Below are 16,699 nucleotides of genomic sequence, written 5' to 3'. Positions count from 1 at the left end.
TCAGGCTAGTCACAGTGATTTTATGATAAAGAGAGCCATTTGTACCCAGAGAGAGGACTATGGGAACCAAGTATGTATCACAACATAGCATTTTCACTTTTTTGTTGTTTTTTTGCATTTTGTTTTCTTTCTCCTTTTTTCCTTTTTGATCTGGTATTTCTTGTGCAGCATGATAATTGTGCAAATATGTATAGAAGAATTGTATGTTTAACATATATTGAAATTATTTGCTATCTAAAGGAGGGGTGGAGGGGAAGGAAAAAATTGGAACACAAGGTTTTGAGAGGTGAATGTTAAAAATTATCCATGCATATGTTTTAAAAACTCAAAAGTTTTAATAATTTTTTTAAAAAACATAGAGAGAGGAAAAAAGAAAAGTTTCACACAAGGTATATGCTTCTGAAATGTTTTAATTCTTAACACAGTGCTAGAGGATGCATTTTTAGAAATATATATTTTTAAAGATTAATTAATCAAACACAGATTACTCCAGATCAGAATTTTTTAAATAACTTGAGGATCCTTTAAACATTTTTCACTCAAAAAAAAAGAAGATAACAATTCTGCATTATCCACGGCAGTCTCTAGATGAAAGCAAGATGCAAGATATAACAGATGGCAATGTAGGGATTTCAGCATTCTAATGTTAGTTTTTTTATTAAATTAGAATTTTTTTATTTTTTACAGGATAAAAATAGGTCTTAGAGACACCTGAATTACTAATCTTAAAATGAATCATTTTAAAAATTGATTATTCAATGTAACTGCCAACCACTTTATTTTGGTGAAAAATATGTCCATCTTTGCTCCATGTGATATTGTGTTTCTTGTTTTATATTATTTTCATATCAATAAATACTTTTAAATGTATTAAGGCTTACCAATTAGTGTATTGCTAATAATACCATCAGATGGAATCATATTTGCATATCTATTTCCTCAATAGCACAAAGATGCAGTCTTTTGGGGGAAAAATAAATTGGCACATGCAAAGCAAAGAAGAGAGAGAGAGAGAGGATCAACATTTACTTGTATCTTCCAATTGGTCTGTCTTGAAGGTGATGTCATCAGCTCTATTTTTATCTGTGTGATTAACATATTTGAGGAAATTCATGCCCCATGTTTCTAGACATTAGGTTAGACAGTGGGTACAAGGAAGAATTGATCTCAATGGATGCAGACCTGGAGGGATTTCTTCTAGAGAATTTCTTCTCAAGGAGGATAGTAATTACATCATTCTAATGGAATGGGAAAAAATAGGATGTGGAACATTCTACTAACAATAGTTGTGGCTATATGCTTGTTGAACATAAAAATGTGCAGTTTTAAGATGGAGACAGAGAGCTCTATACCATGCAGAGAGACATTTTGGTCAGTGGAGGTTTTCAATTAGTCAGAATAGCAAGATTCTGGGGTCAATGCTGTTGTCACCGTTGTGCTCTTCCCTCCCAAATAAAGCGAGGCAGTCGATGTGTAACACTTGTTTCTGTCATAAGTGTAACAGGTATCACAGCTTTCATCCCAGTTATTACTCTGGGTGGCAGTAACAATCTCATTGCCCAGCTCCAGTTCAATGGGGTCACGCTTTTTACAGCTGAAAAGTAAATACATGCATTAAATACTGGCCATTCAGTGAAATCTCATCATGGAGGAGAGTAAATAGTCATTTGTAGCTGTCCCTAATTGCATTTTCGCATCAAAGTTTTACTGGATCTTACAACTCTGAGCAGAAACTTATAATAAGCAAAGGCAAACTTCCATCTTTCTGCATCATCATGATGAAGTACAACCAATTTATGATTTATTTAAATAAATAACAAGCATTTATTAAGCACCAACCATAAACTAGACACTGTAGTAGGCATTTATTTAGCATCACTGTTTCATCTATGCCTACATCTTCATAATATCAAAATAACCAAATGGAAAATAAAATTTCAGTAAGCTTTTTTTGTCTACAAGTCACAAGTAATTAACTTGATTTATTCTTTTCCCACACTAAATTACTGAACTGACTAGGTACAGTTTGAATGAGTCATTTCCAATTATCCTCAAAACACAGAGAAACTCAAAGTCAAATGACATGATACTGGCTGTTAATATTTGAGGTTATGTGGTTTTAAAAAAATAATAATAATTTTCTTGAAACTGGATCTCCCTTTCCTCCTAATGGTGGAAGTGCAGGTATGCTGTCAGCCCTGATCTGCATGGGAATTTTAATTTGCTCCATTTTTGACTGGGGCCAGTTAACCCCTTTTTAGGCATTTCAGTGACTTCAGGCTCCCAGGGTTCACCAGGTTGTTGCCTGACTTAGTGTGGATATCTGATTGGTTTTATCCCTAATGCAACTCAGAACTCAAACTCTAGCGATCCAACAGCTTCAGTATCCCCAATAAGTAGCCAGGATTTCAAGTATGTACTACTATGCACATTAGGTTATATAGTTCTCACCAAAAAAAAAAAAAAAAACTACCCACAAATTTGCCTACATTTTGTATTTAAAGTCAAATTCTTCAGACACTCAGATTTGCTCTTTCTTCACTGGCAGCAACTCTTTCCACCTCTGCAGTGAGGAGTCATAATTATTTATTTAATGTGTTTTTTAGTCTGAGACAAAGGCACATGGGTGCATTATAAACAAGGCAAGGAAAGGAACTATTATGTTTTCATTACCTACATGTCAACATTTTTTCCTAGAAATATTCTATTTATTCTTTTTTATTTCTAATCTTTCTTTTTCACAAATTTCAGCCTCTAAATTAATATAAAAGAAATGCTCTTACAGGTTAGAAAGCCGGTATACGAAGTTGGTTCTCACAGGAGAACTGGGATCAGAGATATTCTCTCTGTTCTTCAATGGTACTCTAAAAAAGAAGGAGGGACATTGTCCAAAGTCACTAACATAAGAAAAATATGTTCCTGTTCAGCACCTAGATACCAATTAATTAGCACATTATAGGATAAATTAAAATGATGATAATTGAAATAATGTGAATGAGCTCACATAAAAAATTACATATTTTCTTGATCCACTAATAAAATAAATTTACTTGACACTTATAATGTGTTATCCTCTATGTCTTATTCAAATGCTACATTTGTATTTCTATTAGAAATATTTTAAAATAATTCCAGGGTAGAACCAAAATGGTGGAGAAAAGGCAGGAACTCACCTGAGATAGCCCAAATTCCCCTCTAAGCAACTTTAAATAATACCTCAAAACAAATTCTGGAGTGGAAGAATGCACAAAAGAATGGGGTGAAGCAATTTTCCAGCCCAAGACAACTTAGAAAGCCAGGAGAAAAGGTCTATCACCCTGGGATAAGACTAAAGTAAATTATGCCAGCATAGGCTGTGCCCTATTAAACCAGCAGCAACTTTGGAAGTGACTGAATCAAGTGGTAGTGGCTGCTTCCAGAACTCTCAGTCTACAAATGGTAAGGGGGCCATATAATTGGTCAAGAGATTACAAGTGTCCCTTTGCTGGCACTGGGTATGGGACTGTATTGTATTGCCCATATTCAGATCTAGGACACAGTCCTCAGTTATAGTCCCAGGGCAAGGAAAAATACTAACATTCCAGAGTTTCTGATCCTAGAGGAGTAAGGATCCTATCACAGTACCAGAACAGAATATTCTTTTCAGAATACTTGTGGCCATTCACAGACCAAAGCACAGACTTTTCTTTAGGTACCACCTTGGAAGAACTGAAAGCTTAGAAACCTCCAAAACTTGATGCACAAAAAAACTGAAACTTAGGACAACACATCTTTCACCCTGGAACAGAGGCTAACTTAAAAATCAAGAAATTGGTAGGAAAAAATGAGAAAAGAAAGAGAGAGAGAGAGAGAGAAAAAGAAAGAGAGGAAGGAAGGAAGGAAGGAAGGAAGGAAGGAAGGAAGGAAGGAAGGAAGGAAGGAAGGAAGGAAGGAAGGAAGGAAGGAAGGAAGGAAGGAAGGAAGGAAGGAAGGAAGGAAAGAAGGAAGGAAGGAAGGAAAGAAGGAAGGAAGGAAGGAAGGAAGGAGAAGGAAGGAAAGAAAGAAAGAAAAAAAGAAAAAAAGAAAAAAGGAAAGAAAGAAAGGTCCTGACCATAGAATATTACTATGATAACAAGGGAACTCAAAACGACAACAAAGTCAAAACTGCTACCAAAGTTTCAAAGTAGCCAAAAAGAATTCCTGGAAGACTTCAAAAAGGATTTTAAAAATCAAATAAGAGAGGTAGAAAGAAAAATTGGGAAAGGAAGTGACAGTGATGCAAGAAAATCAAGAGTCAACAACTTGGTTAAAGAAGGCAAAAAAAAGTACTTAAGAATTCAGCAACATAAAAAACAGAAGAGCCCAAATGGTAAAAGAGACACAAAAATTCAATGAAGAAAAAAAGTCTTAAAAAGTAGGACTAACCAAATGGAAAAAAGATATACAAGAATTCATAAGATATCAAGAAGCAATAAAACAAAATCAAAAGAATGAAAAAAAGTAGAAGAAAGTATGAAATATCTTACTGGAAAATAGATCCAAGAGAGATCATTTAAGAAGTATTAGACTATCTGAAAGTCATGATTTAAGAAAAAGCCTAGATATCATCTTCCAAAAAATTATAAAAGAAAACTCCCAATAATATTATAGCCAAATTCCAGAACTCCAAAGTCAAAGAGAAAATATTGCAAGCAGCCAGAAAGTAACAACTCAAATTGTGGAACCACAGTCAAAATAACATAAGATTTGGCTGCTTCTACATTAAAGAATTAGAGTTCCTGGAGTATGATCTTTCAGAGGGCAAAAGATTACAATCAAGAATCAAGAAAAACTAAGTAGAATCCTTCAAGGGGTGAAATGGCTATTCAATGAAATAGAAAACTTTCAGGTGTTCCTGCTTGAAATTTCTGGGGAAAAAAAAAACAGTTGACTAGAAAATACAAGACTCAAAAGAAGCATAAAAAGGTAAACAGAAAAGAGAAATAAATCATAAGGGATTCACTAAGGTTAAATTGTTTACATTCCTACAAAGGAAGATGATATATGTAACTGCTAAGAACTTTCTCATTATTAGGACAGAAGAAGTATACATTGACAAAGGGCACAGGTGCTAGTTGAATATGATGGCATGATTATCTGAAAAAAATAAAATTAAGAGATGGGAAAGAAAACTGCACCAGGAAAAGGCAAATGGGAAAAGTAGAATAGGGCAAATTGTCTCATATAAAAGAAGAAAACAGGGGAGGTGGGGAGATTATGTAAACTATTTACTAGAATTGGCTCAGTCAAGTATAGAAATCTCCCTTATCTTACAGGAAAGTAGGAGAGGATGGGATAAGAGAATGGAAGTGGGATGGCTAACAAAAAGGAGGATAAACTGTGAAAGGAGGTAGTTAGAAGCAAAACATTTTTGAGAATAGGTAAATGGGGGAAATGGGATGGAAGGAAAAACAAATTAGTAATCATAACTGTGAAAAAATTATTGTAAGTTTATCTGATGAAGTTCTCATTTCTCAAATATAAAGAGAACTGAGTCAAATAATACAAAATAAATAAATAAGAGGCATTCCACAATTGATAAGTGGTTAAAGTATCAATGTTATATATGTCTAAATCACTACTGCACTAAATTGCTATTGATTAGAGAAATGCAAATTAAAACAATCTGAGGTACTACCCACCCTTATTATATTAGTGAATATGACACAAAAGGAAAATGATGAATGTTGGAAAGAATTTGGAAAATTAAGGCATTAATGCATTATTGATGGACTTGCGAACTGATTCAACAATTCTGGGCAGCAATTTGGAACTATGACCAAAGGGCTATAAAACCATATATATCCTTTGACCCAGTAATATCACTACAAGGTCTATAACCCAAAGAGGAAAAAAAAAACAGGAGCTATATGCATAAAAATACTTATAATAGTTCTTTTAGTAGTGGCAAAGAATTGAAATGATGTCTATCAATTAGGTAATGGCTGAACAAATTATCATATATGACTATGATGAAATACTATTATGCTGTAAGTAATAATGATTAGGATGTCCCCAGAAAAATCTAGAAAGATTTACATGAACTGATGCAAAGTGAAATGAACCAAAAGAATATTGTACACAGTGACAGAAATATTATATAATGATCAGCTACGAAAGGTTAGCTTTTCTCAGCAATCTAAGACAATTCTAAAGGATTTAGGATGAAAAATGTCATTCCCCTCCAGAGAAAGAACTGATAGAGTCTGAATGCCGATCAAAGAATACTTTTTTCAATTTTCTTTATTTTTCTTGGGGGTTGTTTGTCTGCATTGACAAAATGGAAATATATTTTGCTTGACTGCTCATGTTTAAACTGTATCAAATTGCTTGCCTTCTCAGTGAAGGGGAAAGGGAAGAAAGGAAAGAATTTAGAAGTCAACTTTTTTAAACAAATGTTAAAATGTGTTTTTATACATAATTGGGAGAAATAAAATGTTAAATAATTTTTTTAATCTAAAAAAAATCGTAACATGAGAAAGTAACAGGATAGTGAAACCTGATTTTGACAAATGCTATTTTTCAGAAATTACAATTGCATAAATCAAAGCATGTACTATATACATTGTATAAGAGCAAGGTCACCCTAACAAACATGAAAGAAGGAATGCCATTTTGGGCATTAAACAAGACCTGTGCATCTGAATGAAAAACTACTCCCTTCCACAAGGAAGTATTTATGGCATCATGGGCGTGACTAGGCATCAATAATAAATTCAATTCAGCAAATACAGATTCAGATAGTCCTTGACCTCATGTTTTCTGTCTAGTTAGCAAAAATTTTCATGCTCAAAAACCTGTCAGTTCATGGCATTTTCTTCTCTGAGTTCTTCTCTCTTCAATACTTAAAGAAAGATTGGCCTTAGATTTATCTTATCTATCAAAATTAGAAGCCAGAAGAACCAAAATCTCTCCTCTTCTCCCTCCTTATTTCTCATCTCTTCTCTTTTTCTTCTCCTCCTCCCTTCTCTGTCTCTATCTGGTGTGTGTGTGTGTGTGTGTGTGTGTGTGTGTGTGTGTGTGTGTGTGTGTGTGTCTGTGTGTTTCTGGCTCTCTCTGGCTCTCTCTCTTTTTCTATCTCTCTCTCTTTCTCCCCCTTCCTCCCTTTTACCTCTCCCTCTCCACCCCGCCCCCGTCTCTCTCTCTCTGTGTCTCTGTCTCTCTCCCTCTTTTTCTTTCTGTCTCTCTCCTCTCTCTTTTTCTCTCTTCTTTCTCTTCTTATTCTCTTCTTATTCTTATTCTTCTTCTTTCTCTCTTGAGCCCTTTCATCTTTAGTTTGTTCCTTCTCTCTCTCTGTCTTTTACTCTTTCTTTTCTCTCTCACACTTTTCCTCTCTGTTACACTCTGTCTCTTTCTTTCCTTTGCCCTTACTCCCTCTCTCTTCCTTTCTCTGAATTTGTCTGTCTCTCTTTTGCTCCTTCCCTTGCCTCCTCACCCACTCTGCTCCAGCCATCATTTAGGCACAAGGCAGTGGCCATAATCAGTGAGGAGAGAATCCCATATCAATGGGCTTCGGGGTTCATAAATGGGGGGCTACATAAATAAGAACCTGACACCACACGTTCTGGCCCTGCAAGGGATATGGAACATCTAGAAGAGTGTCTACAAAAGCATCATCATATCAAAGGGGATTTGGGGCTCCAATTTGACCTGAACAGAGAAATGAATGCAGATTAATTCTTGGGTGAGAGCCAAAACTTTCACTGGCTTATGCACAGCAAAATGCTCCATCTCCAGTTTTCACGAGGCATCAATCTAAAGTTTCAGTTGGCATTGTACACAAACCACAGAAAACTCTAGTTCAGGTTCAATTAGCCTTATATGGGCAGGACAGACGAATTGACTGGACTAGATCAGAATTTTCAGTTGCTTACTAAACTGATCTGTGATGGAAGAAAACATTTTTTCTCACTGTTATTTGGCAATGAGCCCAGAGGCTTTCAAATCATTAATACAGTGACTTTCTGTTTTCTCCAGGACTAACCTGACACAGACACAAAACTTTCTAGTTTTACAGGATGCTATGTATAGGAGCTTATTGAGTGTCCTGGATTAAAACTTCTATTCTTAGGCTCCCAAATCAGAGATCCCCAACTAGAGATGATACAAAAAGCTAATCAGTGAGAACAGGGAACTTATGATGAATAACTTTATGATGCTATTGAAATTAATCTGTTTTATTTCTTGTGAATATATGCATAGTAAATGCTAGAATTTCTTTTTATTGATATTGAATAGAGAAAGGTGGGATTATTAGTGAAAAAGAGAGGGCATAGGGATTTTTAAAAATTGTGACAAACTCCTGCCCTACATCATTAACTCTATTAGGTGGCATAATAGATAGAGTACCAGGCCTAGAATCAGAAGAAGACTCATCTTGAGTTCAAATTCTGCCTCAGACACTTAGTAACAGTTATCCTGGGCAAGTCACTTCACCATATTTGCTTCAGTTTCCTCATCTATAAAATGAGCTAGAGAAGAAATTTGCAAACCATTCCAATTATCTTGCTAAGAAAATCCTAAATAGTGTTACAAAGGGTCAGATATGACTGAACAATAACAATTCCCAGCCTTTAGTTCTACATTGTCAATTAAAGACCATATTATGATGTTAGTAAATACCAGAACAAAAATTAAGTTTGGATTTTTTTTATTCCCAGGCCAATATGCTGGACAGTGACCCACTTATGTCATAATACTACTACCCCTTGACATAAAGTAAATTGCAAAGAAAATAATAATAATTAATGTTTACATAATATGTATAATGTGCCAGGTAGTATAACAGGAATTTTACCATTATTGCTCCTGTTTAGTTATTTACACTATATATTAAGTATATATAATTATTAGTTGATTTAACATTATCTCATTTAATATGTGGGAAATTGCATACATGAGTCGAATGTTTCTCTCCACAACTTCCTCTTCTGGATTATCTTTAGAAGGAACTAGTCTGGAAGTTACTCGGACACACTGACACTTGTTGTCAACAAGAATTCTTCCTTCATCTTCATCTTCAAACTGAGCTAGAAATAGAAAATAAGAAAAGGGAAAACAAAGAGGAAAAAAAGCAAATCTAATGAACATTTGCTATTGAATTGATTTCAAATAGAAGGAGGAACTGGTCAAATAATTGATTACCAAGCATTTATTAAACCCCTACTATGTGAAACTATGATCACTGGCTCTATGGTCTTGTCACTATGGTCTTGGTGGGAATTCTAATATAAAGAATGAAATGATCCTTGGCCAGTTTGGGCTTTCTCCCTCTATTCTTTGCTTCAATCTAGGAAAGCTAACATGAAAGAAAATACTTTGGGGCAGGAAAAGGGGATTCCAGGAATTATTTTGGAGAAAAACAACTGAGTTCTCTACAAATAACAAGAATCAGAAATGTTCTCCTAGGTTTAGTCCAAATGAACCAAGGTAAAGAGAATCCTATCAGCTTATTGTCATACAAAGACCTATTTTGTCAGTAGTGGTTAACCAAAAAAGCAAGGCTAGGATCAATGAGTGCTTTTCCTATTAGATCAATAAAAACCCTTTCTACCTTTCCAATCTTTTCTCCCACTGTTCTCCAGCACAATTTCACTGTTCCAGTGAAGTTGTTCTTTTTAGTTTTCTCCAAATGCAATACTCCTCATCACTTATCTGTCCATGTATCTAGAAGTCCTTTTCCATCCAAATCCTCTCCATCCTCTGAAGTCATACTTCCTCCATTAGGAAACTATCTCTTTATTCCAGACCACACTAATCTCTCCCTTCTATAAATTCCTCACAAGTATCTGATTTGCCTTCCAATTGTTCAAGATGTATTAGCTTTGCCTCCCCAACCAGACTGTAAATTCCTTGAAGAATTTCCCAAGTCTTCTTTTCTTCAATCTAAATATGTTCAGTTCCTTCAATCCATCATTCTATATCATCAATTGTTACATTACATTTCTTCACTCATATTTTAATTTCTCCATCAATTCATATCTTCCCTTGAGATCTAGTCTTTAATAAAACATTAAGGCTATGTTTATATGATGCTCAAATAGCAAGTTTATTGTGGTAGTGGGGAAATTAGTCTAATGAATTATTTAATTTCTTGCAGACAAAATGATAGGAATAGGAGACTCATTTTTCCCTAATTTACTCCATCGTTTTGATGTGGCATTGAAGAAATGAATGCCACTATTGCCAACAAAATTAATCTAGCTATCCAAAGTTTTCTTCCTATTTCTCAATCTATAAAATTATTTGTATTTTGTACTACCTATTGTTATTATACCACTTAGCAAAACCCACTTCTAAATACTAATTTAACTTTGGCTAGCTAATTGATATCAATTGATAATCAATGGAGGAACCAAAATAGTTGGAACTTATGAATCACATATAATTCTAGAAAAAAACACCCCTAAAAACCTCAGGGTCTTCTAGCAACCTAAAAGGGACTCAATATGCCAGAGGAGATAAGGTTTGGAGAATTATCCAGAGGTTATAGCAGCTGTAATACATGAACATTGTTGGACTTGGGCATGCATTAGTAGCTATTTGTTCATATTGTTCACTGACTAATATATTGATTAAAAGATTGAAAAGCTTTGCTTGGTTTTCTCCAGCTCCTGTCCTGTCCTCATGTAGTATAGGAATAATTCTTTAAAAACTAGGATAACAAAGCCTGGGCTATGATAAGTTCTACCAAGTAGGAAAGGCTTCAAGTATAGATCTGGCAACAGTTTTTGTCTGATCACCTTAGCCAAATGAATCTATTTCCCATTCTGTTTGTATTTATGTAGTTACATATTGCCTCTCCCATTAGAGAGGCAGATAGGTGGTGTGTGGTGGACAGAGCATTGAAACTGGAGTCTTGACACAACTTCCTGAGTTCAACTCTAGAATCAGGCACTTATTAAGCTGTATGACTCTGGGCAAGTCACTTCACCAATTCCTCAAGGATAAAATGAGCTAGAGAAGGAAATGTTAAACTATTCCAGGATCCTTGACAAGAAAACCACAAATGAGGTCACAAATTCAGAGTAAAATGGAAACGACAGAAACAACTAAATGATCCCCATTAGAATATAAACTTCTTGAGGGCAGTAACTATTTTTGTATTTCTTTAAACCCTAAAGTTTAGCACAGTGCTTGACACCTAGTGAGTTCTTAATAAGTTCTTGTTGATTGACTGACTAATCAACAGAAGGCTAACTACCAAAAAATTGGGGAGGGAGGGTTAGTCATAAAGTTAGTCATAAAGACTAACTACTAATGTAGAGGAAAGTTTGAATAAGAATTAGTGGGGAAGTTACCTACATTTATGAAATCATATTGAAGTCATAGGTCTACATTGGAGTAGTAATTAGGTCCTTAGACCACTTTAGAAAGTTCTGTTCTAGAAGTATTTGCAAGGGTCAATGTTGAAAAATTACCCATGCATCTGCTCTGTCAATAAAAAGCTCTAATAAAAATAAAAAATTAAGTTGGAAAGTCTTCAAGGCCATTTGCTAAGGTCCTAGCTAGACTTTGGAGAAGTTGATTAATTTCATCCTATCTAGAGAAATATTTGCTTCTGAATATCTTTAGAATTATTTTCAGGAATTACAAGCATCTTCAAGTTGGAAGGAACCTTAACAGTCTTCTAATTCAAGCTCATCTCACCAAGAATACACTTTGCAACTTTCCCAGCCTCCAACTGAAGATCTTTGGCAAAGCAGAACCAATCAAAATATCTTCCCAAAAATACTATCCTTGAAGATTTCCACCTTCATTATTGAGAAGTTTTTATTTTCATAAAGCAAAAATCTATCTCTTAAGTTGTAGAAGTTTTTTTGATAGTTATGCAAATTTTAATGCTAAAAATTTGCCCAAAGATTCATATGCTTGCAAGCCTTCATTAAATATCTTTCTCCATTAGAAGAAAAGAAAGAAAGTTCTGTTCTAAATGTATTCTTATGATCTAAAAGAGTCCTTGTGACTCCTAAAAGCCCATAGAAATACTAGGAAATAATTTCATGTCTGGGCAAATTTAGTAGATTATTTGGAAATTTTGTATACTCATATTAACTATTTTATTAATCTCATATCCTATGATAAAGTGGCTTTAGGAAAAGTATGTATATTTAAGAGATAGTTTATCATGTCCATTTAAATATGCATAAAATTATTCCATTATACTATAATGAATTTTGTTTTCCATGTTAATATGCTATTCCCTGAAAGTAACTAAAAAGTTTAGTACATTTGGAAGAAGACCACTAAGTTAGTTTTATATGTATATGTATTATTGTATATGTATATGTGTATATATGTATGCATATGTGTATGTATGTATATATGTTTACAAATGTGTGTATAGATTATATATATATATATATATATATATATATATATATATATACACACACACATACATACTAATGCTGAAAAAAATTCTCCTATTCTACAACTAATAAGATAAAGGGCTAATTAAGTATGTGAACAATGAAACAGTAAAAATAAATACCTACCCCTGTATAAGAAACTGAGGCTATAGCCTTGTCTGAAAAGGCTCAAGAAAAGAGAGAAGATAAGGAAGAGGAAAAGAGGTTTGTCTGGGTTTTTTTAAACATCTTTTTATGATGGTATTCATTGTAGACATTGATAGTAATATTAAAAAAACAAGTGTTATTTGCATTCATCTAGTTCTTTAATGCCTATGTTTGAATTATTTACATTATTGTGTCATTATTTAAAACAATAAATCTTCTGGTAAAAGACTATGTAGCATAATTAAAATAATAAAAATGCCTAGTAGTCATATAGCTGTTTAAGATATTTAAAGCATCTCACAAATATTATCTCAATTGATTCAGTCAAGAATCTTAGGAAGTAGGTCATATTATTCTTCCCATTTTACAAGTAAGGAAACTAAGGCTGAGAGGGGCTAAGTGATTTGCCCAAAATCATATAGCAAGGAAGTATCTAAGGAGAGATTCAAACTCTGATCATCTTGACTTCAAGAGAAATGTCATGAAACCAATTCAGAATAAAATATAAAAATAAAAGACCCAGAAAAAGACACAAAGAGAAGTCTTGAAGTCAGAAGACCTGAGTTTGAGGTCTGCTCCCTCTATGCATTCTGGCTTTGTGGTCCTGGGCTAGTAATTTAACCATTTAATGCCCCAGGAAAAATGGACTGCCACTTTGCATCAGCAGAGGGAGTTTCCATACTAGGAGTTCCCTCCATAGATAAAACCCCTGATTTTCCTAAAATATCTAAAAGTAATGTCAATTCTTTTAATCCTTGATTTTTTTTCTCCTAAATATTTTTTCCTAAAACCCATTTATCTAATAATTATTGTCAGTACAAGGAACTATTTTTAAAATTCATTAATTAGAGGATGCTGTTTGTTGTTCCATTATAATCAGAATAATTATATCAGCTCAAGTGAGATTCTTGAAGGCAAATGTTATCTGAACACACTAATTGAGCCTTTATAATACTGGCAAAAAAATTTAAGAGAACTCCAATTCACCAAAATTGTTAAATTCACATACTGGCAATAATTATTGTCGTGAACCAAAGAGATCTCGATTCATTTAAATAATCAGAGTTAGCAAGAGATATATGAGTCTAACTTTTTTAACTTGCCTAAAAAATATAAAATTATTCTCCATTTAGACACATCAAGAGAAAATCATCTTACCACCAACATTTTTATGGTTGAAAAAAATTTTAAACCTCTGTTTTAAAAAAATAAAGGATTGTGCTAAAGAATGTCAAATTTTATGATAATTAGGTCAGAGGATCTGAAGCTAAAAGGCATCTTTATATTATTTATTATATATAATATATATTATATTTATTATATAATTTATAGATGAGTAACATGCAATGATTTCTAAAGCCCTTTCCAACTAGAAATTCTATGAAATCCATCAAATTATAGTTGTCTCTCCAGTTTACCTCTTTCAAAAAAAAAAATCTATAGGATCAGCATATATAGATAGTGATATATACATGTTTATCTGCTATAAGGATCGTTGCATTAAAAGTATAAACATGTTAGAAATATGCATCTAGCTAGCTTGTTAGCCAAGGAAACTCATACAGAAGTACTTACCTGCCACAAGAATAGCCCCACAAAGCCCAGCCAGAAGCCCAAAGAGGAGCAAAGCTCTCTTCATCTTGCCTCGTCTGTCTTTTGAAAGATTTGAAATTACAGGACAGTTTGAAGTTGTCAAAGCTATAAGGGATGTGCAAATGATAGAGCTTCTGGTTTCCTAAAATAACAACCCAAACTAGAAATAGGGGCAAGTGTGGTTCGACTACTGAAACCCAAGTGCTTCTTTGGAAAAAATTTTGATGCTACACTAAAAGTAACTTCTCTCAAGCAGTCCCAAGAGGATAACATTTACTGTAATTTTTTTATACATCTATCATATATTAGTAAAACAGAAGCAAGAAGAGGAAGAATTGCAAGTAAAAAGGATAGTTGTACTCAGAATGGCAAGCTCAGAATTCTAAATTCTTTAACCAAAATGTCAAAATTTTGAAGGAAAAGAACAAAGGTTTCTCTGTATTTGAAAATATTCATGTTTGATGATGTTTGTGAAATATGGAATAACAAAAATGGAAAAATTAAGAAAAAAGGGGGAAAGTTTTTTAAAATTTCAAATAATTTGTTTTGTTACTTTAGGAACCAAGAAAGGAGAGAAAAGAAATTGGTTATTAAATAGATTCTTCAGTGGAGTTCAGAAATAACCCTGAAGTATTTAAATCTATGTCAGCAAAGTCCAAGATCTGCCTGGTCCTACTTAGCAACAAAGTCTTCAGGAATCACATACTACTAGCTTGAGGGACAAAGTTCAGAAAAGATCTATAGTATGATAAACTTTTCAACCCACAGCAATCCAAAAGATACTCTATTAGGGAATGAGGGAGCACTCTCTGTGTTAGAGAGTAAACATTTAAACCAACATGGTTATGGGGTACTAAAGTATTGAATAAGTAACACTTAACTACATATTACATAAAACTTATTTTTTAATTATTTTTACCTGTTGTTATTCAATCATATCTGACTCTTTATGACTCCATTTGGAGTTTTCTTGGCAGAAATACTGGAAGTAGTTTGCCATTTCCTTCTCCAGCTCATTTGACAGATGAGGAAACTGAAGCAAGCAGATTTAAATGACTTGCTCAGGGTCACACAGCTAGTAAGGATCTGAGGCCAGATATTAACTCAGAGTCTTCCTGACTCCTGCCTGGAGCTTTGTGCTACCTAACTGACCAAAACATCACAACTTTCTCATACAGAATTCTTAGAGAAAATGGAAAGAGTGGTGGAATTGTAGTCAGAAGGAAACGAGTTCAAATTCTGTCACAGACACATAATATCTGTGTGATCATGGGCAAGTCACTGAATATCTGTGAGCTTCAGCCTCCTCATATATAAAATGAGAATAATGACCATAATATTTACCTCATGGAAGTATAAATCACTATATAAGTATCAGTTATCATAACTAAAAACAAGGGCATTTTATCACCTTAAAGAACAAAACTTACAGAGCAAAGGCATAGAAATGGCTGTCAGTCCCTGAATCTCACCATTTCCAGGCCTGAGAATGACAGCTGTTGGAACACCAAAATAAATCTTTGTACTACTACTGTACAACAGATGTAGATTTATAGGTTGAAAATTCAAATAACACCAAGTATTTTATTAGTACCAGGCACAGTGCTAGGCGTTGGTGATAACAATGACAAAAATGCAGCACTAACTGTCCTCAAGGATACATTTTAGAAGGAAGACAATATTTACACAGATAAGTTTATGAAAACCATGAATGACACAAATACAAGGCATTTTCAGCAAGGAGACCCTAGTAATTGATGGAGTAAGGGAAAAACTAGTTTAGGAGTTGATCCTGGAGATGAATTTTTAAGGAAATTTGTAATGAGAGAAGCAGAGATTTGGAGAGATTGCGTTCCAGATATGGGAATCTGTCTATACAAAGTTTGTGTGAAAAATGATAATAAAACCAGACGGACTGGACCACAAAGTGCACAAAGAAAAATAATTTATTATTGGCTTGGAAGGTTAGGCGGGTATCACATTGTAAGGACTTTTAATGTCAAATAAAGGAATTTGCATTTGATCCAATCCAGAGATAAGAGGGATTCATTGGAGTTGACTAAAGAGGAAAGAGACAGGGAGTGATACCATTAAGGAATCTCCTACACTTGTGATGGTCTTCATAGATATGGATGATCATCCTCACATGGGAGGATATGGCGTTCCTATACATTGAGTTTGGCGCCCAGGAGATCAGATCCACATGTCTATATTAAGGTAAACATGGAGACGTCAATTAATCAGAAATCAACCAGCACTTATTAAAAGTTACCTATGTGTCAACTACTTTGCTGAGGGCTGGAAGTACAACTTCAAAGAATGAAACTATCTCTACTCTAAGGAGATTTCACCATATTGGAAGAAATAATAAGTACATATGTATATAGAATAAGTATAAAGAGAATAAATTCAACTAAGTAAGAGAGAGCACTAGAAATTGTGGGAAGACCAATTTGGATGTTATTACAGTATGAGAGGGAGTTATATGTCCAGAGAGAGAAGCTGAAAAGATAGTATAGTGCCAGGTTGTAAGGGGCTTTCAAAGTGAAATGAAAAATTAATGTTGCATC

At 34.0% G+C, this 16,699-nt stretch overlaps 1 protein-coding gene across 1 annotated transcript; it reads right to left on the bottom strand.

Annotated features, from left to right (window-relative positions):
* Positions 1-392: 392 nt before the first annotated feature.
* JCHAIN (joining chain of multimeric IgA and IgM) lies at positions 393-14,225 on the bottom strand. The gene is made up of 4 exons (XM_051964604.1): positions 14,112-14,225; positions 8,915-9,047; positions 2,784-2,864; positions 393-1,594 (listed from the first exon to the last, which is right to left on the bottom strand). Exons 1-4 carry the CDS (start codon positions 14,173-14,175, stop codon positions 1,390-1,392), a joined length of 483 nt encoding a protein of 160 aa, XP_051820564.1. The 5' UTR covers positions 14,176-14,225; the 3' UTR covers positions 393-1,389.
* Positions 14,226-16,699: the final 2,474 nt, after the last annotated feature.

This window comes from Antechinus flavipes, chromosome 6 (genome assembly GCF_016432865.1).
Source record: "Antechinus flavipes isolate AdamAnt ecotype Samford, QLD, Australia chromosome 6, AdamAnt_v2, whole genome shotgun sequence".
Taxonomy (NCBI): domain Eukaryota; kingdom Metazoa; phylum Chordata; class Mammalia; order Dasyuromorphia; family Dasyuridae; genus Antechinus; species Antechinus flavipes.
Note: the sequence above shows the minus strand (reverse complement) of the source record. Positions and strands in the feature narration are given on the sequence as shown.

Excerpts from the sequence above, each read along its gene's own strand:
- JCHAIN (XM_051964604.1), bottom strand. The coding sequence starts at position 14,175 with ATGAAGAGAGCTTTGCTCCTCTTTGGGCTTCTGGCTGGGCTTTGTGGG. Across the intron at positions 9,048-14,111 it reads TGGGGCTATTCTTGTGGCAG|CTCAGTTTGAAGATGAAGAT; the intron begins GTAAGTACTTCT and ends TTCTATTTCTAG. Across the intron at positions 1,595-2,783 it reads GTATACCGGCTTTCTAACCT|CTGTAAAAAGCGTGACCCCA; the intron begins GTAAGAGCATTT and ends TTTACTTTTCAG.